This window comes from Doryrhamphus excisus, chromosome 1, assembly GCF_030265055.1.
Source record: "Doryrhamphus excisus isolate RoL2022-K1 chromosome 1, RoL_Dexc_1.0, whole genome shotgun sequence".
Taxonomy (NCBI): Eukaryota; Metazoa; Chordata; class Actinopteri; order Syngnathiformes; family Syngnathidae; genus Doryrhamphus; species Doryrhamphus excisus.
Window position 1 is genome coordinate 8685600 of NC_080466.1, and position 27842 is coordinate 8713441.

Here is a 27842-nt window from a genome sequence, read left to right on the forward strand (position 1 = left end):
ATCCGGTTTTCCATGCTTTTTTTTTTTGCTGTTCTTGTTGACACTACTACAGAGCACTTCAAAAATAATTTAAATACAAACCACCTATAAAGTGAATAATCAATATATTGTACATACCCTTAATCCAAATTTTCAGACCAGTTGAAAAATTGCAATAATTCACATTTTGCACCTCGTGAAGAAGTTCTAAAAAGAGCTTCTACATGCAAAAAGAAGAAACAAAAATGAGATTTAAAATGACGAAACAATTTATTGAAATGACTATTGTCTTGACTTTTGAAGTGAAATAAAAAAAAATGTATAATGCCATTTCTGTTAGGTAGTGACACTGTCACTGTTGGATTGTTGAATTGCATCAGCATGGCCTCTCGTAGCAGTCAGAAGGTCATTAAAATTTCTTAAAAGATCCTGAGGGTTATGGAACACAAAAAAGCAACAATTTCACCGGCCCTGAGCCGGAGGAGCGGTTTCACCTCCTTCAATGCCAATAAACCGCATTGAATAAAATGACTGCAAACATATTTAATAAAGAGGGTAAACTGTGTTGAATACTTTAGTAGGAATGTTTTAATATCATTCACATGCATCTCACCTGAAGTCAGCTGGGATAGGCTCCAGCATACCCCTGCAAACCTAATGAGGATAAGTTGCATGGAAAATGGATGGATGGATGGCTTATCCTCGTTAGGGTCGCAGGTTTATACTGGAGCCAGCTGGCTTGGGCCAAGAGTTGAAAGTCGACAGCCAATCGCCAGGCACATATAGACAATCATACACACTTATAGTATATAGTATATATTGTGTTCAAGTACATGTAGTGTGTTTAAAGGATTTTGTAGAATTTGTAGATAATAAAAGCTCAAGTAGTTTAAATCCAACATTAAACAAGACACAATCACCAAATCCAGCCAATTATAAACTTGCACAAAAATACATACATTTTATCTAGAGTAAAGATTTTGTTTATTTTATGTGGTAATTATTTTGGCTACGGTATCTCACTTGCCCATGCATAGCATGGTTGTCAGTCACAAACTGCTCTGTGTCCAACTGTGCACCGACCCACTACCTGTATTTGCATATTGCTCTGTGCGTGTGTGCGAGAGATTCAAACCACAGGAGAACCGAGTCAATCGTGAACGTAATGAAAATGCAAATTGTCCTTCTGCTGTTGACCTGTGCTGTCAATCTGCATCACAATAATCCATTGCAGACAAACTTTGCACAAACAGGCATGCAATCAAATGTATGGCGTGACTGGGAGTCATTTTTTTCACCAAGCCATTTCCCGTATTTGCTAAGGACGACGCAGTCTGTCCTGTTGCTATGTTTTTTTCTGTCATCCATTGATTTGACTTTTTTTGTTTTTTCATACTGTTAACCCTCAGCCATTACCTCTATTATTTAGAAGGACTTTGCAACTTAGTTAAGAAGCTGTTATAAAAAATAACATGATATAGGTTGTCCTCGGGTTACAGTGTTACATTTTAAGACATTTTGTGTTTACGAACGCTCCCCCTAATTAATTAAAAATGCAACTTTAGTCCGTAAACGCTCCACTCGCTCAAGAAGTAATTTTAGCAGGTGCAGGAGATGAGCATGCGGGTGCATCCTGCAAGGACACCATTTATGCCTCGTCTCACAATGAACTTTTTCAATATCATTGTGTGTCCTAAACATAATGCAGGATATTCTGGTGGAACTGCATCAAGGAAAGGAAACCCCATCACCATGGAAGTGAAAATGATCATTAAAAGTTCCCAAGAGAGGAAAAACAACCACAAACTGTTTATGTGACCGTCATAAGGATAAATACCAAGCATGTTAAAGAATCTACTTATTTCACATCACTGCCAAAAAGTCAATGAAAAATCAAATCTTGGACAGTTGATGCGAGTTCATCCTTTGATGTGTTCAAAACACTTGGATGAAATTCTGAGATTTCACTGTATACGGTGGACATTTCACAACTGAGCCCTGGAGCTTCTTACTACTACTATACTAGGTTACACTCCAGGCTTGGTTAAAAAGGCTTAAACCCCCTAAATGTACCAAAATCGTGATACATTAGTGTCTGTCTGATTTGTCTTATTTCCTCCACTTCTTGCTGAGTCATTTTTTCTTTGGTTCCTCTTCACTGCAGGAGAAAATTAGATTAGATCAGGTGCTTTGACGTGATGAACACGTCATACATGATCATGGTGTAGTTCTACACGAATTAGTCGATTAGAATGATATTGTGCTCATCTAAGCAGCGCTTTGCTGAAAATACTGATATTAAGCATACTGTACTGTAAATGCTGAATCTTATGCTTGTGTTCTTTTGGAATTAGTGATGTGTGTGGAAATTATAGCCTCCACAAAACCAAATGTTTACTCAGTGGATTGCTGCTGATGGAGCAGAACTCTTCCCACTCTTACCCTTCCAGCTTACGTGAGCGCTGTACTGTCAATCAAAAGCCTGACAGGGCAAGCATGCATAGAGGAAGTTGTCAGCAATTTAACGCTCATTTCCATTCAGGTGCCCTGCAGTTTTGTATATCTGCATTCTCGCCATTATATTCTGCATTCCTATTGCTGTATGTTATTTTACATTTTACTATTCATGTAAACATGAACTGCTCCTTGTCGTCATTGCACCACATGCTTTCCATACATTCCAGTGCTGTCACTAGCAAGGTGGCACTCATGTCCTCTGGGTGCCGCTGTTGTAGCCTTGCTACAAGTCGCTCTCCATGGTGCTGAAATATTTTCGACGCAGAAAAAAAAGCTTTTTACTTGCCTGTTGCCTTTTGTTTATAGTGCATTATAGGAAATGGAATCTGAAGCTGTTAATCAGTAGGAAGGGTAAGGCATTGAAAAGGCATTCATTAATTTCAAAAGGTTAAGAATGCAATTAATTTATTTATTGTTGTCTGGCTCGACATCCATCTATTCGCCTAAAAAGGTTCAGATAACATGTATGAATATTGTCTATTGCAACGTTTCAAATTACATTACTAATAAATCACAGAAATATATAGTCAAATGTTTTTTTCTTTATGACTTTGCTTTATATTAAATAAATAATGTTCATGTTTTTACTCTGAATTCAACAGAGAGTTGTTGATTTAAATTATGTGCAGAGTCTAATGCTGCTTGCTGCAAGGGCTTTCAATCAGCCGGAGCTCTCCATTACTTTGTCAAGTTAACCGGAAACTACATGAAACCGGAATGGAAACATCACTGTCTCCCAAAATAAAAGCATTGTATAATATTATAGCGTTGCATGGTTTCAAGGGCTGTAATGTGTGATTTCGTCATTTTGTTTTTGTTTCTCAACCTTGCGAAATGTGGTGCCCCACGTGTATAACGCGGTGGTTATTTTAAAAGTATTACCGGTTAAGAGGGGTTGTAAAAATTCTAGCTTGACGCATTGGATGGAATGAATTGCCCGGGCGCAAGTACGTGTAGGCACACGCAGGCTGGCTCCGGTGGGAAGTTAAAACCATCTTATTTAAGCTGTGAGTGGACTCCTCCGCGGCTTGACATCGCCACGGTTTCTCCCTGCCCATGCTTGACGACGCCATCAAAGAACTTGTAAGGCGGAAACAACCTGCGGCGTGGTCACACCTTCGGACTCGGTGTTTCGCTTCGTGATTTATAAACTAGACGGACACAGGGGACTGTGGCTACAACTTTGGGAGTGAGTGACAATCCCGCTTGACTTCATTCTCCACACCGAATGGAACGCTGACAACATGTTTGCTCAACACAAGTTCCAGGATGGGAGCATCGCGCCAATGTCAGGGTTCGCCCGTTTTGGAAAATGATGACTGTCAGCAGCGACGGCAAAATAATGGTCAGCAGAAGATGGCTAGTGACGTTCAAGCCGTTCAGGTAGGAGTTAATTGCTTCAATTGATGGTTTCCCTTACACTCCTGTCACCACATTGAACTGTACAAATGCTTGTTGTCATATTAGTACGTTCTAATTGAGTTTACAAGGAGGCAAGCACCCCCATGAATGGCATTGCCTTGAGGGCACTCCCAAGTATTAGACGGATCCCTGCTCTAGTCTTGACACCAATCAAGCAATTGATTCCAATTAGGTGTGTGACGAGCATGGGGGCTTGTGGAAACAAAAGGGCAATGTATTTCCCCCCCACCCATATGTCACTTGATTTCTACAGTGGCGGATAGGAAGGAACAGCGATTCAAACAAAAACAATCCAAACACCCTAATATAACACACTAATACAAATGCTGCAAATTAGAATTGCTACAGTCACATCAATGCTGCAAAATCACAAAGATATACAAAAGAAAAATGCCAAAATTTCACATAAGTCCCCCAAAACAACTGCATGCGAGAAATGCTCTAAGTTAACAGGTTTTCCCCAATGATTTTTTGAAGCTGTGGTGGTGTGCTGCATTAGAGGTGGACTGCCACCGGTGTGTCTTGCCGCTTAAATTTACTGTCAGTAATATAATTCAAGTGTCAACAGGGCAGACAGGCCCTATTTTTCAAATTAAAGCGTCATTGAAGCGTTTACGATGTTTGATATTGATATTTAATGTTTTATTTCCTACTAATTGTGGTCAATACGTAAATAATAGTTTGTACATGTATCCAATATAAGTACTGGGGTGCTCACACTTTTTTTTTTTTTTTTTTAGCCTGTGGGCTACTTTTTAATATGGCCATGTTACACAGGTAGGAGTGGGTTTTCACCGGGTACTCCAGTTTCCTCCCACATTCCAAAAACATGTTAGGTTAATTGGCAACTCCAAATTGTCCATAGGTATGAATGTGTCTGTATGTGCCCTGTGATTGGCTGGCAACCAATAAGCAAATAGAAAATGTGATAAGGTTGCTTTTTCTTTCATGAGGAATGCAACAGGAGCACAACAGAATACTGTAGCACACATTCCTCATATTGGAGTTTGTGCCAAGTTTTAAGGTGAGGTCTGGGTTCGAAGTACCTTCATATTATTGAGTTACTGCTTACTCCTTGCCGACTATTTCCACTGCAGATGCGGTTGGCTGTTTGCTAGCCTCTGGGCTTCTGTTCCGCCCCTCCTCCCTCCTGCATGCAGGCATGAGGGAGATACAGCGCAAATCCTGTCTATATCAACGATGTGGTTGGTTTTGGTATCATGCTGAGAGTAAATATCAATCTTTTAAAAATATTTATACATCGACAATATAGTTGATCTGAAAAGAAAACAAGCAGAAATTAAATTTCCATACATCGCGGAACAAAAAATATCACAAGGAATAAATAAGTATTTTAAAATAGGAAGGTACTTTTCAGTCACCTTGTAGATATAGACTAACTCGGCATAAATCAGTTGTATATAATGCAAAATATTATGGCGTGTTGGAAAACTCTTTTGTTTTGCGAACTTGCATCATTTTTATAATGCTAATTGCTTTTGGGGTTGTGTGCATACTTGCAATTTGCAAGATTTGTTAAAATTAAAATTTATTTTTGGTCTTGCGGTGTCGACATTCACAGTCCCCCCCACTAGAGGAATTAAAGTTGGGTTCAGTGTCCACGGAGCGTGTCATGAAACAGCCCCTGACGGTGCAGTTGCTGCATGGCTAGTTCCATTATCAACATGTGGCTGAGCATGGCTTGTGCTCATATAAAGAAACATGAAGCGGTGTTTGTACACATTTTAACTTCGTTTGTAGAAAACAGTCGGATGATGCACCTACAGCCTTGACATGCGAAATTACATGGCTTGCATTTGCTGTTGAGGCTTGTCTTAAAGATGAAGCCACACAGGCAAAGATATACAGTTTTCAGTTGGGATGTTCCAATCAGGGTTTTATGGTGCCAATCCCAATCATCCATGAGTGAAATTGGCTCATACTGATACCAATATCCATCACATAGATGCAAATGTTTACATGTACTACTGGCCATATTAGGAGTCACCATAGTTTTTTCTTGTGAGAGCTACTTTTACCAAATGAAAAGGGCCAAGAGCTGTTTATGATAGACAAACAAAGATGGCTATCAGAACAAAATGCTGGTAGCCAGAACTCAGGTTCTGTATTTATCAATAGTCTTCTCAGGTTTGTCCGCCTCTGCTGGGCCCCTCCAGCCACATCCGCTGCCTTCTATGCCCTTGGCATGCCGGAGAGGAGATAAAATGCCAGTACTTGTTTGTCAGCTTGGCACCACTGCTGAGATCAGTGTTTCAAGCACTGCGCACATGCTCACTTGTCACAGTCCAAACGTGCTGTGCCGCTCATTGGACAGCCGAACTGGGGAAGTGCCGAGACTGACGCGCACCCACCACGTGCGCCCTCACGAAGTCAGAAGTGGTTGCAGAGGACACGCGCGTCACACTTCGTCTGTTGCCAGACGCAGCCCTGCACACAATAGAAATTCCTCCTGCACTAAGAGTTCTACACAGTACATGCTCTCAAATTCGTACTGAAGCAGTTCTCATCCGCAAATCATGCCCACACTTTGGTCCGGACCGGGACCGGGATCGCAAGCCTCGAAATGCACCAGACGATGCCAAGTGCTCGACCCCCAAATGCCACACCAATCTACAGCTTTTTAAAGCTCTACTATATTTTTGGGCATGTTTTGCAAGGTGCAAAACTTATATCACTCTCACAAAGACACACGGCAAACATGCTTGTTCTGAATGCTGCAGAGTTGATCGACAGATGGGATTTGGCATTCTAAAGCAAGCATCGGCCGATATTGATACTGTGAATTTTCTTATTTTTCTTTTTCTTATTTTAATGACGACATTAACTTGTGAATGTATGAGTATGAAAAGAAGTGGTAGGCTGTGTATAGTTGTATATATATTCACTTAACTTTACTTTAAAACACTGTATAAGAGTCTGGTTGTGTGAATTAACAGTTGCATACATTTTGCAACTCACAGAGATGCAAGTTATACGACATTGAAGCGCTGCAATATGTTCTCTAAAAGCTGAATATTCTCCTTGACAGCATGGCACTAAAGTGCCACTAAAGTGTTTCACAGCTTTCCGTGGGGTAAAAAAAAAATGCAGTTTCTTTCGCATTTCGCCTCCTAAGCCGACCGGACTGACTGAGTGAGTGAGTGACAGACAGACACAGGGCTCGGAGTGAGAGCTTCGAGGGGGAGGGGCCGTGCAGCAAGGAGTGGGCAGCCTAGACAGACACTGGGAGAGAGTTGCGGCGCTTTACTGTATATCGGATAATATCGGGTATATTTTTACCAATATTTATTCATCTGTCATATGTCGTAATTGGCCCGATATATATCGGCAGTTGCAAGTACAAAATTGCAACTAACAGAAGGACCAGAGGGTTTAAATAAGAGGCAAGTATGAGGAACACCTGTGTAGACACAGGTGGGAAGAAGGAGGTCCCAAACCAAAGCCTGACAACAGGTATGACATTTGCAGCCCAACACCAACTAAAGTTATTTGACTTTTCGTTAGTAAAGCATATTAGTGCTATACACTATTGCATCACTCACTCACATTATCACATTAAATGAATGCAGCCTGTTGTTTCCATGGCGACCCCCAGATCACCAATCTTAGTAGTCTATAATTCTGTACTAATATCCAAAAACTGCCAGAAGGCCAGTACTGGCGCCAGGAAAACTTTCTTGGAGAACACAAACCAATAACACCTCCTCTGTCACTCCTCCATAGCTGGCTTAACTCATCTCATTTCCAAATCAAGCAATAGGAGAAATCAGATAAGTCTATATGTTTGAGGATGCCAACTAGGCGATAGCAGATCACCTCTCCTGATCCAATTAAAGGAAGCCGAGCATTTACGTTAAGCTTGTTAAAGGACCGTCAGGCAGGCGAGCCAAGGCCTAATCCTCCCACATCACCAACCGAACTGCACTTTGCAGAACAGCTAAATAATAATAATAATAAAACGGGATGACTATCGCCCGAGGACAGCTTCAAAGCAGCACCCACATGAAATGAACAGATATTCTGCCTCTTTACGCTTTCTATCGATCCCAGTGTTGAGCTCTTGTGGCACATTGCATTTTACCACACCCAAACCCTCTCGATTAATTGCTAAACTAAAACTAAAAGTACAAGATGAAAGAGGTTATATTATGCTCATTTTTTTTACCCTTTGTATTGCGTTGTAGAGCAGCTACACACAATAACCCGCACAGAAAACTTTTCAGATTTTGCAGAATCTGCACCTATTCCAGCTGGATTTCTTTTGTTTTGTGCTTCCTGCCAAAACAGTCTGCTTTATTTTATTCCACCCACAGCCCTTCTCTGAGCCCGTGATTGGTCACACGCCCAAAGTGCTTCCTAAATATGCACCATATAAGGAGGTCCGCCCCTCAGGTACGCAGGAGGTACGCAAACCTCATTATCTGAAACTTTGGCATTGTTTTAACATGAGAATACAACATTCTAACCACATTTATAGGTCAGAAAAGTGTGCAAAAATAATAGGTCCCCTTTAACATACAGAGAATTCTTGTTCAGTAGTTTTATTTAAGTGTCATAATTAGTGATAATTAAAAACAATAGAAGGCAGGACTTTCCATAATAAAGTTTTATTAATTTATTTTTTCTACAGACCAGATGGAACTGTCCTCCAGTAAACACGTAATCCCTGCAGGCATATATACAGTATATCAGCATCTTACGCTAATGATAAATACTCCTTCAATCATAATTGCTGTTCTTGATGGTGACGAGTTATTCTGGTTCATTCCCAGGATGTAGTTAACAGATGGGGATGCACGAGGCATAAATGGAGAAGAAAGAACTTATGCCAGCTGCTCAGATGGTTGTTGACACTTTTGATGGTTTCCCATGCGTTGTCTGTCCGCACCTAGCATACCCATCCTCTGTTGATTTGATTGTCTGCCCACAAAATTGTTCAATTTGTTTCCAACAGCAACAGCAGCAAAATGATGACATGCTAAATCAGTATGTTAAGATCGTGGCCATTGTCCAACTGTACTCTATTTTTATCTTCATCTCGGGCTTACCATGAATGCCTTAACTCTGAACTGCCTAAACTCTTAGAGGTCTTAGTTTACAAGCATATTTGACAACACATCAGAACCAATGTAGTAATAACGGTAAGGCACAAACTGCTCAGACAGAATTTATATTATTCCCGGTGTAAACAGCACTGCACATGTAACATGCATATGAGTACTGCAACTAACATTGGAAATTGAATGCAGAGGTTAGTAAGTCTACTGGATGCAGCCCTTGAGAAGGGGTGTCAGGGGGGGGATTGGTCATTTTTGTGAGTTGTAAAATATCACACACAAGTGGAACAAGGTACAGAGCAAACAGGGCCCAAGAATTGGTCCCTGGGGGACTCCAAATACAGGGTGGGCGGTGGTTGAGGTGGAGCTAAGTCCCACAGTAAGGCATCTCCCTGACCAGTAAGACCTAAACCACTCAAGGGCAGCCTCCTTGACACCCACGCAGTTTTCCACACATGGTGTCATTCACTGTGCCGAATGCTGCAGTCAGGTCTAAAAGCACTAAAATGGCTGAACCATCAGTCATTAAAAACCTTTAAAAGTGCAGACTATCTGACTTGCACCATAGAGGGCTCTGTAACTTGACTGGAAAGTGTCTAAAATAAAAAAAAAATGCTTTTAAAAAAAGGATTTATCTGTAAAAGTATTTTTTTCTAAAATCTTTCAGACAAATGGGAGTTTCGAAATAGGACTATAATTTGATCAAATGAAATGATTTTTTTTAAGCTAATGCTCAACAGGGCGACACGGCGGTCTAGTGGTTAGCGCGCAGACCTCACAGCTAGGAGACCAGGGTTCAATTCCACCCTCGGCCATCTCTGTATGGAGTTTGCATGGTCTCCCCGTGCATGCGTGGGTTTTCTCCGGGTACTCCGGTTTCCTCCCACATTCCAAAAACATGCTAGGTTAATTGGTGACTCCAAATTGTCCCTAGGTATGATTGTGAGTGTGAATGGTTGTTTGTCTATATGTGCCCTGTGATTGGCTGGCAACCAGTCCAGGGTGTACCCCGCCTCTCGCCCAAAGACAGCTGGGATAGGCTCCCCGCGACCCTTGTGTGGAAAAAGCAGTAGAAAATGAATGAATGAATGAATAATGCTCAACAGCAGCCTTTTTTTACAAACGCGACCCGTGACCCTTGTGTGGAAAAAGCGGTAGAAAATGAATGAATGAATAATGCTCAACAGCAGCCTTTTTTTTACAAACGGATGGCATAATACCAGACAGGCTCCCGTTGATGATATTCCAAACACGGGGTCAATAGTTGCCCACACAGCCTTAAAAAATCGAGGAGGGACAGGGTCAATGAGAGAGGAAAACGTCTTAAGTCTGTCGACTGTTTTTGTAATTAAAAGCCAGCGACACAGGTTCAAATTGATTGAAACTGTAGAGCATGGTGTCGAGGTGGACAAATTAAGTGGGAGGCAGTATATTAGCTCAAATAGACGCAACCTTATTGTTAAGAAAGTGCAATAAATACTCACGCAATATGTCCCGCGTATTGGATGGGTTGGGGCTTAAAACGGAACCAGTTGTTTTAAAAAGAACATGGCGGTTATCAACACTGTGATATTTATGCAATATACAGCCATGTACATTCAGCTAGTAACCTAGCAACACACTTAACAACAGCTGTATTCCAGGTCTGCTGGTGTCTGTAAAGCTCACAGGCCTTATTACATCATCATCATCATCATCAAAAGAACTACACACAAACACACACACACACACACACACACACACACACAAACAGCAACACAATAGGTGGATAAAAACAGACAATACAATGTTGGAGTCGCTTGAGGTATGCTAAAGCACATTTGGACAAGCCAGCTTCATTTTGGAATAAAGTGCTGTTGACTGATAGAAAATTGCGTGCAAGTGTGCGTACGTATGGTTTTATAAATCTGAATATTTTTCTTTTGGGCATACGCACACTTTTAGCGTGATTTCTACACAATGTTTTATAAATGATAACCAGTACAGAAAGCTTTCTAGATCTTCCAGAATCTGCACCAATTCCAGCTGTATTTCTTTGGATTTTGTTTTAATTTATTCCAACCAGTAGAGACTGGACAGTACCAAGTTTCTCAAAAATAGGGGTTACTTGTAGACATCTCTCAATGGTAAATAGCTTTAGCATTTTAGCGTTAGGTTTTCTACAGCATTGGTAACGTGTAATGTGGTCATTGCATGTTTTTTTGGAACTATTTAAAAAATTTGGTATAGACACTGATTGTCTGATACATAATGCTACATGTATAGCCGCTTTTGTTCCATTACTTACACAAAATAAACACAGTTAGGACACTAATAAATTGTTACTTACTGCTTGCTCTTCTGACTCTTTGACACAACCAAGTAATGTTGGAAAGGCGTCATACTTCACCAACAGTTACATACTGTCCAAGTTCACAAAGCAGTCCAACGTGAAATACCACAGATTAAAATATTTCTCTCTTACTGGTAAGGAATCAGGAACCCCAACCGCTTGCGCCTGATGGTCACGTTGTTAGGAAGTTTAAAGAAATTGCTAACAAAACACAAAACTGCTTGTGTTAATGTTGTTAGCAATTGGGAGGGCGGGGGAAGCAGAGCTTGGGGGAGGGCAGAGAGCATATCTGTCCTACAGTGCACACCCATATAAGGAAGCCCGCACTTCTGTGACATCAACATTTTACAACACTCAGAGCGTGTGAGCGATACCAAACTTCTTTCAGGGCTCACTTCCAAATGCTCAGACTTCATTATCTGAAACTTTGGCATCACTTCACATGAGAATAAAACATTCTAAAAACATTTAAAGGTCAGAAAAGTGGAAAACACAATAGGTCCCATTTAAGTCAAACATCTGAATCCCTCTTGACTGTATTAACAAGGGAGAACACACACACAAATGCATTCTCATTTTATTCTACTGAGATTTAGGGGCATTTTACCTCCCAGCTGTGTGCTACAAAGCCAGATGAAATATACATTTATGCACAAAAGCCAGTGAGCCTATAGCTTTGTTTTACTAATTGTGTATGTCATTAAAAGCACATATGATCTTGCAGAGATTGTGTTTCAGGGCTTGTGGAATTCTGGTTCCAGTCTTGTATTCGAAATAAGCTCTGGCTTCTGCCTTGGAATAGTTTGTAGGAATTACTGAGGATATATATATATATATTTTTTTTTTGCCAACAAAATACAGCATCACAATGGGTCAACAATAATGGTGATACCAGCATGACAATGTAAAAAATGCATTATTGTGCCAAGGACAATGACAGCACCTTGAAAGAATACAACTAGGATTTCAATAGTAATGGTAATGTCATTATACAGTATCATTAAATTTGGCCAAAAATAATGATAGTATTTGTGAAAGTGAAAGTAATTGAAAGAGCCTCATACATCACAATATAATCTTAAACATGTAAATCTACCTTTAGCACTGGCATCATTTACTTTATTTATCAAAAAAGTGGTCAAAATGGAAAGTAGTGGAGGGGTCAAACGTTTACATTAATTTTGACACAAAGTTGACAGTACAAAGAGATCGGTGAGAAGTTCATACTGTAACTGTGCATGTTTTTTTTTTTTTTTTTTTGCAGGAAAGCATTACGTTTTAGTGTTGTCGACTTACAAACCTAACCCCTAATCATTTGCCTGTTTGTTCAATTTCCCACAACTTAACACACACATAACATTTGTCTGCCTCAATGCTTGACTTGTCGTTCTTAGAAGATGCCGCTTACCGCAACATAATTTCCTCTTCGACTATCACATAAAATATGACTAACTCCGTTTCACCCCTTTTAACACTTCCCTCCCCCGTCTGTGTTGCAGGATATTTGTGGTGGGAATAGGCTTCTTCAGTCTGTGCTTTCTAATGACATCTCTGGGGGGGCAATTCTCAGCCAAGAGACTGGGGGACTCCCCCTTCACCATCCGTACAGAAGGTACCTATATGTGGTTTTTGTGTAATACTGCATTTTTGTGTGTGTGTGTGTTCCCTGTAGCTCACACGTCTAACATCATGTCATCAACAAGTGTCTGTGCTGAAGAGATATAATGTGTGGTGCCACTGTTGAGACTCATAATGGCAAAAAAATACCATATCTTGCAAGGACAACTGACCAGTGATTGACAACCCACAACCTCACATGACTCTTCAGCCTCATTGGGGCTCCTTTTGCAATTCTCAAATATTTTTTATAACACCCGAGTCAGATTTTTTTAAGAGTTTAAAAATAGCTGACTTTCAGTAAGGCTGTGAATGCATCATGGCTGAGTTGTGACTGATTGGATGAGCGCGATGAAGGGATTGGAAGCCAGTGTTTGATTGTCTGCATTCATTGAGATGTGGCAGAAACGCCTTTCCCCTCTGTAGTAAGTCAACCCTGAATGTATCCCCCCAAGAAGGAAACATCTCAAAAGTAAATAGATTTTAATTCAGCACGGACAGATTCCTTTGTTTTTTCTGCCAGCGATGCTGGTTTACTGAATGCTTGGTATGTAGCGAGAAACAACCAAAAGACATTTTCCAAAAAGCACTAATTACCTGAAAAGTAGTGATTTATTTCCAAGTAGACCGCCACGTGTAACAGTGTTGCATCATGCAGTCCAGCCATGCACATGCTCGGCTTGAACCAGACCACATAAATCCTCTGATTTATAGTTGAATCGAAGAGCATTAGCCAGTGAACGAAAGCTATGGGAGTTTCAATTGCTGTGCTGCACATTTTTTGAGGCGTCAGGTGGTGAGGTTTAACCATTTAACCAATAAAGGAAAACAGACCGTTTTGGAAATCCAAGGAAATATTGCTGGAATAGGTGCAGATTCTGGAAGATGTACAAAACTTTCTGTTTGTGTCATCATGTGTAGCTGCTCAATACATATATCCCACAACTCATTACATAGGGCCGTAAATAAGCATAATAGCTCTTCTTTAAGATGGAACTCTCCCAAGATTGAGTATTTTCCTGTACTCCGGCTTCCTCCCACATTCCAAAAACATTCATGTTGGGCTAGTTGGTTTGTTTGTTTTTCTATATTTGCCCTGTGCTTGACTAGTGACCAATCATGGTGTATTCTAGGATAAGCTCTAGCTCACCTGCAATCATACATTATGATCATAAGTATAGAAATGGGTGGGTGGATATATGGAATTCTCCCAGTTACTGTATATTAACTTTTCTATTTCATCCAGTACATTTTGAATTATTCCTATGCCTCAACATGATAGAATGGTACATGTTTGGAGGTTATGTTTGTTTCATGGATGACAAAATCCTAGTTCTATGTCTAAATACTGTACATGTGAGAGATAATGAAACATGAGGAGTGATTACTGTTTTCCTGACAATTTGTAGGACAGGTTATAAATTGTAACTAAAATTGTAAATTAAGGATAAAAATGTGGCTGTATGTGCCGGGTGTTCTTATTTAATCAACTGTTATGCCATGCCGGGAAGAAATTTGGAGCTAGCTCATTAAAATTGTAAATTGTCCACTGGTTTTACCGTTTGCTGGTAAATGGACAATAGATAGTCTATTGTAGGATAATGTGACTTAGTTTGTGCATGGGGTGGTCCATATTTCCTGCAGTTTCTCCCTTTTTAATTCATCCTTACTGTGTAGTTGTAACCGCACTGTTTTGTGTGGCTCCTTGGCCGTTCCATGTATGTTTATTTGCATTTGTGATGAGTTGGCAGAAAAATGCTGTTAAAGGGGGTTGTGGCAGCAATGTGGGACAAGATTGAGACCGGTGAGACCCAGAGGCCGATCCATCTGCTCACTGCAAATCAGCCGAGCAAAACAACTGGTCCTTTCATTAAGCTCTCCCGCTCACCACCTGCAGTGTCTCACACACATGTACTGTGTTTGCATGTTATGTTTGCCACATCCGCCATGTAATGCAGAAGAGATTACACAGTTTTTCCACGACTAAGCTCCTTAATTTGACTGATTTATGACCTATGTTTGCGTTTCTCTTTTTTTGGTATAAGCCCTCTAGATATTTCAGTTCTTGCACTGTTTTTTTTTTTTTTTTTACCCCCCGATTGTGTACATCCCAGATAAACTGCCAGCCTTACCATGTTTAATGATCTGATAGTGGTCCTATTAGCTCATTATTACAGCATCCATTCATATTTCGGTTCATTGATTCAATAGCATTTCAACTAGATTATGTCGCGTCCATTATACACAGTACATGTTGTACTACTAATAAGCATAGAATTTAGCAACCGTCAATGATACAATAAAAAGAGACAATTATTTAAATGCAAATAACAGCCAAAAACAAGGTAGTAAAATAAAAATTTAAGTCTTGTAATTTAGTCACGCAATAATAAATTAACAAACAAGTAAATAGGAAAAAAATACATTTCCGCAATGGACTTCATGGCACGATCAGCGCAGGGGAGGACTGCTATTGTGATATGTAAGTACCGCGTTCCAATGGATAAACGTCACGGTGTTGAGCCACATTTTTTAACTTTTATTGTCCTTTTCTTTCATTGCCTTGTCACTTTTTATAGCCCCTTCAATTTCTTCGCATCTTCAGACATCCGTTTCCTTCTTTGTCCTCTGCATGGGTGAAGTACGCGTGTTAGTAACGTAAGCAATTCCTCAAAGCAGATTAAAAAAAATCTGAAAAACAAATTTTTCTCATACTGCTGTTTGTTGGAAATGAAATTATCTGAAACTTCAAGAACGCCTTTACTATAGATTTACTTACTGAAACTGACCGATTGAATGCAATGTAGGTTAGAAAGATGAGTGACGGGAATGTGTTTTGCTAACAATTCATGTCTACAACCGTAAAGTAAAATATTCCCAACATTCACTATTATTGTGTTTTGAGGAGTGTATGTTTTACTGGCAGTGATAGCTACATCTATACATTGCTTTTTGCACATGGCACAGAGCTGAAGACAAGAGACAACCATTGTTGTCTATAGAAGAAATTTGGCATGAAAAGCCATATTCTGATTTGCAGTGATGCTCCAATTACAGAATTTATTGTTGCACACTGCATTAGCCTCCAGCACTAGGCTAGCTACTATTGACAATATTAGCAGAACAAATTGTGGATTGACATACTGCCACCTTGGCATGCTTTGCTACAAGGTCTTGTGGGTTTGCAAAATGTTCTCACGTGATGGTTCAAACTCTGAAATTTAGTGTGGCTTTTCCCTACTTGATATACACTGTGTGGATTGTAGAAGTACTCACCATTGTGCATCACCGTGGATGTTTGAGCATGTGCACCAAGGATGATATGTTTGGGACATTTTTACTTTAGGTTTTAACCTGCTGTGTGCACAATAAAATCCACATTTGTGGCTTATAGCGGTGGCTGCTCTGTAAAGCCGAGCAGTTGGGTATTAGCTGAATTCCATTGCCACCTCCCTCTTTCCTGGATTATTGGCTTCTATCTTCTCAAATCCTCGTCTCTCCTCACTAACTGTCAAACTCATCAATGGGCGTGAGATGACAGAGGTGTGGGGAAGAAAGGTGCAAGTGTAAAACAAATTGTTCAATGTTTTTGTGTGATTGTGTGATCTGTGATTTAAGGAAGATAATTTGATTTTCCACAAAGTCCACAGATGAAAAGAAGCCCGCACAAAAGATACAACTGATCTCCAGATTCGGATGAATGTGACACAAGGGAGATGTTAGCTTGATCAAAGACTCTCCCTATGGAGGTTACTCACACTATGCAGTCAGATTATAACAATAACAAAATGCCTTTTTAGCCTCTGCTTGACTCTTACAACACTGTTTATTCTAGATGGAAGACCTAGGGCTTTATAACTCCCTGATGGGAAATAATTTCATTATTATTTCTGCCAGTCTAGTGGCATCTAAACTAAAATATAGATTCTGTCTATATACTAGTTAGACTGAAAACCCTGTCCTTTTTTATAAAAGAGGTGAACATTGCGTTTATACACGTTGACCTGCTTAGACCAGAATTGCATTAACTTTGTCGTGTGTGTGTGTGTTTTTGCTTTCGCCACATTAATCAGAGGAAGACTCATCCCGAGTCCCCCACAGCCATGCTGATTTATGTCCTAAGAGGACCCCTACCAAAAGTTTACACTTAGGTTAGTTTTCCCAGAAGGTTGCCATGCAGTTACACGTCAAGCACATCATACAGCCATAATCTGCAGCCTGCTTTCATGTCTTTTGTTTTTTTCCTAGCTGGCAGTTCATCTCTATCACAAATTCCCTGCAGTTATGTTTCCTCCCCATCACTTCATGTAGAACAAATGTGGCATGACAATCTACACGTCGCTGGTGTAAGGTGCATCGCCAGTCACTCTGGGAGTGCACTTTATCCTTGCACTCATAGCCCGAAGGGTGTTTCTTTCTCTCATTGCGTGTGTGTGTGTGCATGCATGTGTGCGTAACAGTCATTGTAGGTTTGTGATAATGGACAACGTCGCCAAATAAGATCTGATGGTTTACTGTGTGTCGAATAAATGTGTTCTCTTTTGCAAGAATGTGTATTATGGATGGATTAATGAATACAGTACATGCATTTAATGTCTGATATTTATTACACACTATTTTAGGAGGTGGCTTGAGATAGCTGAGTGTTGTCCAGAGAATAATCATTTCCAATTCTACCCCATATTTGAATGACTACAACCTAATGGAGATATTCAGGGGAGATTTCAGTGACTGTAAAAATACTTTGCGTTGTCTCTGCACTGTGATCGCTTATCATAAATGTCAACATGGTCCTTTATGAGCCGTACATCAGCTTTGGAATGACTGCTGGCTAATAGAAACTGCTAATGAGTTGTGATTAAAATGCTGTCTAACAATAGCAGCTATGCTAATGAAATGAGCTGAGCCGTGGGTTCTTCTGCATTGAAACAGAAAAAAATCATATCCCACAATTTAAAGTAAATTGGCCTGCTTGCTGCAGATTGGCACATCTGACATTTTTCAGTTAACACTGATTGTAGCATTCTTTAGATTCATGAGCTTTAAAGCTTTGGTTACAAGGTGAGCCGAGTGATAATGTGATTTTTACCTTACTTATTACAAGCTTAGAGGAACATGAACTGCCAGTAAGTATCCATTCTGCTACAATTAAGCCTTTTAAACATACATGAACAGCTTTTGAGGTGCACGGTGGTCATTGCACAACGGCCATATATAGTAGTCATAATTGTATATGTTAATGGTGTCTACTTTAACTGTGTTTAATGGAGCCATGTTGAATAGAGATGATATCAAGGAATACCAAAAATGAGTGCTGCCTTTTAAGTATGTTAAAAACCCTATGGAAGAAAATAGAGCATTATGCAATGATATCAACATTATACAGGATGAAACACGGCACTCTTGGTAGATAATGCTGCCTTGTGTACTGCTCTCAAGTAGGTTAAAAACCCTGTGGAAGAAAATAGAGCGTTATGCAATTATGTCAAAGTTCTACAGGGTCATTATTAAGGCACTATTAGAAGATAATGCTTTGCACACTGTAGTTATGAATGCGAGTGTGAATGGTTGGTTGTCTCTATGTGCCCTGTGATTGGCTGGTGACCAGTCTTAGGATAAGCAGCATCAAAATTAATGGATGGATGGTGATGCATGAACTCAAGGCAGACCACAACAAATGAGAACCAGGTAGACGTCAACACCGTTGATACTTGCTTCCCACTATATGGAAGAAACAACACCACAACTCTCATCATCATTACGTTCTTCTTTCTTCTTTCTCCATGACTGGTGTCGTAGGTGCGTCACTCGTGCAATGGTCCACCAATTTCTTCCACTCTTACCGGTTGTGTGCCATTTACTGAGACTTAGCAAACATCCACCCATCCATTTTCTTATGGCTTATCCTCATTAGGGTATGTGGGGGTATGCTGGAGCCTATCCCAGCTGATTTGGGGCGAAGGGCGGGGTACACTCTGGACTGGTAGCCAACCAATCACAGGGCACATATAGACAAACAACCATTCACACTCACATGCATGTTTTTGGAATATGGGAGGAAACCGGAGTACACAGAGTGGCGATTAAAACCCAAGTCTTGCCAATCTCCTGACTGTGTGGCCAACATGCTAACAACTCGCCCACCATCATCTCACTCCATTCTTGATGTTGACTGACCTCTCATCCTCTTTCCTTAAGCATTTCCTTGCAGTATGGTTTCCATAAGCCCATCTGATCTCGTAATGTAGGGTGTTAAGTTCACTCACAGGGAATTCAAAACTCCACAGCTGAAATAGGGAAAGAAAGGTACAAACATTTACATGGATGAGAATATGACAAATCAATGCTAACATCACAAAAAATGCACAACTCTTGAGGAAGCAGGGAAAGACACCAAGCACTCGGAGCATTAAGTGCAAAATCTACATCCAACCTATGACTTTTCTCTTGGGGTACCCGCTCCCTAGTTTGAGAATCCCTGTTTTAGAGGACATATCGGCGTCAACCAGCTTCTTAACTGTCTCTTACAGCTTTGCACTTCTTTAGCCAAGTCTTAACACCAATACATATTCATGAGAGAGCTGACCCAATTTCAAAGTTGTAAGAGCCATTGTTCTGACTTAAGTGCCATTAGCCGTGAATGAGAAGTTTCTCCACAGCACATTAATACGGCATTATGGTTATGGGATCCGAGAAGGTGACTTGTACGTTGTAATCTGCTGTTGAAATATCCTTCCCTACATCGTCTTACATGTCACCAGCTCATCATCTCTGCAATAAGATCATTATTTTCCCGGATATACATGACTACTATACTTCCCACCTGTTCTTCCGCCCATCGGATACACACTAAGTGTCTACTGGGTAAAATGGTACAATGGGCACTTGGGAAACAACCCGATTTATTGTTATTTATTCTAAATTATTTGTACAAATTACTGTTTACGCTGTTCATATTTGATGTAATCTATTTATTCTCCACATTATTATTTATTATTACACGGGAGCCAGGCAACGACATTTCGTTGGCAATTTCACTGCTGTGTTATTGTGCAATGACAATAAAGAATGTCTATGTCTAAATTCACATTTCCAGCAGCTCTGCAAAAATGTCCCAATAAACACACTTAAATAAAAAAATAGCATTGTAAAGAGTTTTTAAATTGAAACCTTGATGTGGTATAAAAATAAAATGATTTTAAACAGATTAGGTCATTCATAGAGCTTGATGTCTGCATAAAATGAATCAGTGCTTTGGATTAATTATCAGCAATGATTCATGACGCCTTGTACCGTTTAACAAGTAATGCAGACTTTGCAGCCCTCAAACCGTAGACCTAAAGAGGTAGATGGAAAAAATAACAGGGAGAAAGAAAGATGAAGAGATAAAAATAATGAGAATCAAAATCTTAATGCAGCAGCAAGCAGCTGAAATCAAAGAGGAGTCTATTGAAGTGTGAAAGATGCAAAGCAAGCAGCACTAACTCATATTAGGACCCCCCTCTCCCCCCCAAACACACACACACACACACACACACACACACGTGCCCTGAGAGACATTCCACTTCCTCCTCAGAGCGTTTCCTGAAATAGCACCCGAGCCCTCATAGGCAGCAAAGCACTTTCGGATACAGTGAACACAATGTGTGGCATTAAAGGTGCTACCAAAACAAATCACTGACGACAGCATGATTTATTCATGGTTTCTTAGGCATGTACTGTATTTCTCACACTGACTTTTAGTTGCCAATAGCAGTCTGTGCTCAATTTTATGAGTCACAATAGTCAGCATTTATGATATACATACATAGTACATACATACACGGATACAGCAAGGATCTAGGTCTCCAAAGTAGTAGTGTGGGTCAGGATTGAGATTTTTGACCCAGGACAGCTACTGTACTTCAAGCTTTTGATCTCCATCATGTTTGTTTGTGGCAAACTCCTGGACACCCTCTACAGCAGGGGCCTCAAACTCAATTTACCTGGGGGCCACTGGAGCTAGGGTCTGGGCAAGGCTGGCCCGCATCAGGTTTTCCAAAAAAAAAAAAAAAAAACTCATTTATTAAAAACAAAAATATACAAACTTTTCAGTGCTTTGGTTCCGATTTTTTCTACAATAAAAGCTCTGATAAAACATTCCACTGTTCTCAAGTATCTTAATTTTTATTTTTCTGCACAAATTAAGATGAAAAATAAATAAACAAATCAAGAATAAAGAAAATCAATCAATTAGTAATAAATAAATATAATAATAATAATAAAACGGCAAATAATAAAAACTTAATAAACCACATATAGTTGGTGGGTAGACAAATTATTTTTTTCAGATTAAAATTAACAAAGCATTATTAGAGCCCTGTAGACATGACTTAAACTTACCACTTCCACACGGATAGGGAGGATAACTATTAACAGTTATTTAACCTTTAACATGAACATTAATCAAACGTAATAATTTTTTCTGGGTACATGATACCATACAGCATCCATATCAAACTTGCGCGGGCCGCACTAACATTAAACTTTCATATCAAGGCGGGGGCCTCAAACTAGTGTCCTGCGGGCCACATTTGGCCCGCGGGCCTCGTGTTTGAGACCCCTGCTCTACAGTTACTTAGCTACTGTGGTGTATTCTACCACAGACACAAGGGCTAAGAGAGAATCGTCATCCTGACTGGTCCATTAATGTTATAGACTCCAAAGTGATGGCAATAATATATCATTGTATTATTCCAAGCCATTACATTCTCCAAAATAATTTTCAAGCTGCTGATTTTAAGGTAAATGATGAGTTAACTTTGCTGATGCTTTTTGTGCTTTTTACTTCAATCATGCTGCCATGAAGTGCTGATGCTTTGACAGCTCCAAGACTATATGACAATGTCAGAACTGATTGCTGAGGAAAAGGGAATAATCTCCCCAATTTAAAAGTCGGGGGAAACACTCGGATACCAATCTAAATGGAGATGCGTGTGTGCCCAAAACCCAAATGCACACTGCACTCACTGCACAGTAAGTCAAAATTACTATCAACCCCTCGGCGTCCCTCACCCAAACACCCCATTCCCCTTCAATTGTTTGCCATCTGCTGCAGAAAATAAACATACACCATCATGTCACACCCTCTAGTGCGGCCAACAATCATGTGTCTGCAGTAATCATAGCAACTTTGATATGAGCAACACGTTACATATACCGTAGTATTTGTTGGTGTGTGGTAATTTCAAGAAGTCAGATAGAAAATTGTGTGGTAATAGCTTCCATTCTATTCTTATTCACTGGATATGGCAGGTTGTCCTTTGCTTAGCATAACAAGGCATGGGTCAAAAGAGATGTTTTGTTGCTTTTTTGTTGTTAACATCCTAAATATAATACTGATGCACTTTTTTTTCTCACAAATTTAACTTTTCTTTCATATTTGAGAGAACTACATTTGCAGTTAAAACAAGATGCATTGTTGTAACGGGTATATTTTTTTAACACAATAAGATTGGAACATTGAGAGTGTGTTTTGTCTGTTATTTAAACATATTGGTATCTGCCAGAATTGGAATTGGCACGTCAGGCTTTTTAAAGATTGGTACTTGGTGATCAACCAGAAAATTATATTCAGTGCACTCCGACACAAAGTCAAATGGAAAATGGCCAGATTAGCAATCCTATGAAGTCCAGTAGAGAAAGAGCTCCTAAAACTCATTATGTCTCAGTAGCCTGTCTGAAATTGTGTGATGTGAAATGAGGAGTGAGAGGAAGGGGACTATTTGGGAGGGATAGCCATTGTTACTCTGACAGCATTTCAGAGTTTACTAAACATACACATAATTGGTAGTACAGATTATGTATTTATTGGCTTTTTCTTAACGGACGCAGAAGGACACAGCCCAACTACAAGACAAATGCTTGGCACAGTCACTCTCATTAATATTTGATAAGAACACCATCCTCTGCACAAGGGAATTGATGAATAATTGAGTCTACTATAGGATTGGTTACACATGTCCATAGTGTGTGTGTATGTACCATGTACTACAAACTTACCAGGGATGGTTATTTAAATGATTTGGAGTTATGTGTAAAAGTGTAATATGTATATTACATGACTGTCAGTGGGTTTGTGATTTTATGTCATACACTGATTTCTGTCATTGTATTACATGTGTGGTCTGTCCGAGGCTGTTCGCGATGCATCTATATCTAACCTTTATTAACAAGGCAATCTCGATATGTCTGTATGGTATGTATAGTACTGTAGAAAAGGTGTTTGCCACCTTAATTTCATTATTTTTTTGCACGTTGGTCACATTTAAATGAATGTTTCATTAAACAATTTTACATATTAGTCAATGGCAACACAAATGAACACAAAATAGACTTCTAAACATTTGATCGCTTTCAAACAAGCTGTGTTAGTGAATGAATTTATTGAGACCATAGCCAAGTAAAATATACATTAATTCTACACTCTAATATTAGACAGTATGCTCACATTGCCTCCATGAGAGAATGGCGTTACTTCTCTTACACACAACTATATCCATCCTTTGCTTCATTACCTGTGACTCAAAAGTAAATAACACGATGAGCATGTGTGCTAGAGCGCTGAAGTGTGCGATTGAGGATGGGGGGGGGAGCTTGCATTCTGCCAAACCTTCCATCACAGCGCAGATCCTGGACAGATGCTAATTTATTTTCCAAGAGATAAACACATGGGAAAGGGAGTAAGATTATTAGGTGCAGCATGATGGGGAGTGGAGACAAAAGATGAAAAACATATTAGAAGAACAGATTGAATCCATGCCATCAAATGTAAACCATTATTAGGCAGGCGAGTGTTTTGGTGTTACCATAATCGGGGAAGGGTAAGGAGCTAGTAAGGAGGCAAGAATGGAAATTTCCATTTCTAATGATCACAATGCGCATAAGATTGTGTTGCTTCTATTATGTGATGACACTGTGGCTTTTAGAGTTCATGCAATATTTCACTCGCATGTCAATGGATGGCCATTTAAAATCCATTCATTTAAAAATTCTTATTCTGTTTATGGTCAACTGCCACTTAACAACCTTTAAATTAAACCTACTGTATTGCTGTCTTAACCTCCATTGTTCTTCCAACCTTGTTCAGCTTGCTCCCATTTTCCAATTTGATTGACACAAGGCCTTCTGCTGAAGAACTGATATAAGAAAATATGGCAGATAGAATCATTGCTTGTGGCTATTAACCATTTTCTTGTGCACTGCATGTCCAAAACAGTTGCACCTGTGGTTTTTGTCCATGTAGGAACATTCTTATGTCATTCTGATTTAGTTTGCAGATGACTAGCATTGTGCTAAAAGGTCACTGGGATAAAATGTTTATTTCAATTTCACACAGTGACACAGCATCCTGAAATCAGATAATTATATTGTATCTGGTGTGCCCCTTAAAGAGCGACATTACCTTCGACTCAACATGGCAAGACAAGCATATATGAGGTGTGTAATTTGCCATCCATGCACAGTCCTGCTTTTGATGCATTTTTGATACTAGTTCCGGAGCTGGGAAATTGCCCGGTTGACTTCTTCCTCGTATTCCTCTCGGTGCCATTTATACAGAACAGCTACACAAAAAGACCGCTTTTACAGGCATTGTGAAAGGGACTTGTGAGTGAGCATCCCTCTTACAATGACTACTAGAAAAAAATACCTCCATTAGTTTGAAGAACAGAATAATTTTATACCTTTTTGGACACAATGCAACTAGATTTTTCTGTGGACCAGCGCTCTGTTGCACTAACGTGCACTGATGCGGTCAGCAATGGGAAAAAAGCCCCGCAGCTCTGTTTCTGACAGCAGAATTGTGTGGAGAGGCTGGAAGTTTAGAGACATCAACCTCAGTAGATGGTGGGCATGCTAATGAGGGTCAAGGCTCTCGTCCGTCAAGCTTCTGCGGATGGCTCCTGAGGATGCGTATGCATAAATAGGAGCTTGCCAGCAGTCAGGAGTGCACTGTTAAAAAACACTACTTTTCTGTGTGTGTGTGTGTGGAAACAAGCATTGTTTGGTTGAAAACCACAATAATTTAGTAACTTTTTTTAGTTTCTTCATTTTAGTTTCTTTTATGCTGTTTTTGTGTGCATGCTGTTGAAAATGTTTGTCTTCTGTAGTAACACCAAGATACCAGAAATGACATTTCAAAGCAGATGACAGTGATGTCAAAAACGATAAAAATAAAAAGTTTTTTTTGTCTTCGTTTGGGCTGCACAGTAGGGAGTGGTTAGCGCGCAGGCCACATAGCTAGGAGACTCGGATTCAATTCCCCCCCTCGGGCATCTCTGTGTGGAGTTTGCATGTTCTCCCCGTGCGTGCATGGTTTTTCTCTGGTTTCCTCCCATATTCCAAAAAACATGCATGTTAATATGACCTAAACACAAACAGTTAGTGTTTTGGTAAGCTGCTCTAAGAGTCCACAACTCAATAGAAATGGCCGAAAAATGAGCATAATAGGTCTCCTTTAAATAACTTTTGAGTATTGTATCATCACCAGTTGAAAGCCAGTTTATCATTGATCCTCTCAGTATGTTGGCAGTTTGACACACCAACATCTTCTATTAGCTCTCAGCATGAGCCGCTCACTGGGTTGGGTGCAGTTTTTTAATGGTGACATTTTCATTTGCCTCAAAGCATTTGCACTGAGAGAAATAACAGCAACAAAATATTCACCTACTCCTGCTGTTCTCTAGCTAATGAACAAAAGCGCTCCTGTGCTTTTAATAATTACAGTGGATGTAATTTGTTGTAATTGTGTGTTGGTGTGGTGTTGTGAGATGAGATGGGTTGTTCTGGAGATTGGAGCAGTAGTTGGTCCATTACGCCTCTGTCTGTCTGCTGAGAAATGAGTTCTTCTCGGGAATGTGTCGTTTCATTCCATGTGGAGGAGCACTGGCAAAAGACATACGAGGAGCGTGCGTCTTTCCTTATGTGGGACGCGGTATTGATGACTGCTTCTCGGAACTAATCGTTGAGCTGTCAGTGAGTAATGGAATGACAAAAAAACAGGTGGGCGCGTGGACGTTGCAAAAGAAATACAGCTGCGTTCTCCGTTTCACAGCTGGAAGTCAGGAAGACAAAATGAGCATTGCTAGTTAATTTAGCGGCATCAACTTCTGTCGAGCAGGCGGCCCTGTCAGTATTCATCATTTAACAAATTGATTTCTCTTCACATGCATATGCAAACGTGCCTCCAGCCAATCAAAACAACATCCTGTTGTGACACACAGGAGTGTGTGTAAGTCACTCACAGGATGATGCTCCGAGCTTCCTCACATCCCAAACAAATACTGGTTCGAGTGTTCGCTTCAAGACAAGTTGATTTTTTTTTTTTCCAAAGATGTGGAGACAGAGGAAGTGTTTTTTCAAAGTGCCATAACAGTCATCCGTCACTTCTTTCAACTACGTTTCTACTAACTTAAAATTTCATCCTTCAAAATCTTATTTTTAGGGCATCGTGGAGCATTTCATTCTCGGCTCCACTTTGCATATCTTAAAATAAACACCTCTGAACTGAAAACACGCTGTCATTCTTTAGTTGTGTTTGCACTTTCCATGACCTGTGTTCCCTTTTTATCTTTAATAGAAGCACACATCCACTTTTGGTTAGTGTGTGTGTGTGTGTGTTAGCCCATGTGAGTTAGGGAAGCTAAAGCCAAACATGGTATGAAATGGATTGCCAGCAGCGTGGCTCTGTGTGCTTACTGCTATGACTTATCTAATAGTACAAATGCATGTTTTCTCTGTGCAAAGTGAATACCTTACGGGACTGATTTCATTAAATGCATTTGTGTAGTTGATGTGAATTGAGGTGTCAAGGCCAATTTTAAATCCCCCTTTCTTTGAAACTATTATTTCATGATTAATTGGAAAATGTGCCCATTGCTGTAAACTTTTAAATATATTGCCTCGTTATTTGTTTGACATAGGATTGCATTGGGTGTAAAAACTAATGCAACCCCAAGTTATCCGGGCCTAGGACATGCATTGGGAAGATCCAGTTAGGTCATTGTAATTTTAGCAAAACTCAGTGAGCATCTCAAGTATGTCACGTTTCTTGGTGCATGTTACACTTGCCATACTGTTGTGTGCAATGAACTCAACTTAATGCTGGCTGAGCACTTAACTGCTTACTGGTATTGCAACATTAGCGTTGTTGCTCCTGTGTTGTGCCTTTTGTGTGACTTTCCAATTAAGGATCGACCGATACATCGGCCGGCCGATATTTGCATTTTTTTCCTTGTATCGGTATCGGCCGATATGCGCGTGGGTTCGCCGATGTATTTTTTCCACCGCATGATTTACAGTCAGGCATCCGCCGGGGCACACACTGCGGAGGAGCAGTCATCACATCAATGCTAGATAAATTTAAACTACGACAGAAATGTTTTCCACATGGTTGAATATTTATTTTTTTAAGTTGATAATGCCGTTTAAATGTGTGTTTAAGAAAGCTGAATCCTACTGTGTTCAGTGTTTACATTTCAATAAATATTTGTTTAAACATGAGACCTGTAATATTTGTTATCATTGTACTTTTTTCATGTAAATTGAGGGATCAAAAGCAGTATCGGCCACAAATATCGGCCCAAGCAAAATCGGCCATCAGCTAAGGGTGATGGAAAAAAATCGGTATCGTCATCGGCCCCCAAAAAGCCATATCGGTTGATCCCTATTTCCAATAATCACCTGCTTCCCATTAATGTTCCATCTTATAAATAGATAAATAGCCAAGATATAATTGGAGTATTTACTGTATGTGGCAAAGTCAGCTGTGTTAATTACTGTGAAGACATTCTCATCCAAGGCACACATACCGGAACCACCACTAACCTTGAATGTTCCACTGTCTGGCAAAAATGCTA

General features: G+C 40.0%; 1 protein-coding gene across 3 annotated transcripts in view; it reads left to right on the forward strand.

Moving 5' to 3' along the window:
* Positions 1–3344: 3344 nt before the first annotated feature.
* LOC131134126 (alpha-1,6-mannosylglycoprotein 6-beta-N-acetylglucosaminyltransferase B-like) overlaps positions 3345–27842 on the forward strand; it is a 77310-nt gene continuing 52812 nt past the window's right edge. Inside the window, exons 1-3 of one of the 3 annotated variants that reach the window (XM_058079008.1) lie at positions 3346–3685; positions 3759–3879; positions 12828–12940. In XM_058079008.1, the coding sequence (XP_057934991.1) occupies positions 3809–3879; positions 12828–12940 (184 nt within the window). In that variant the 5' untranslated portion in view covers positions 3346–3685; positions 3759–3808. Of the gene's footprint in view, positions 3880–12827; positions 12941–27842 lie in introns of all 3 variants that reach the window. The other 2 variants (XM_058079019.1, XM_058079026.1) reach the window with 2 other exon arrangements.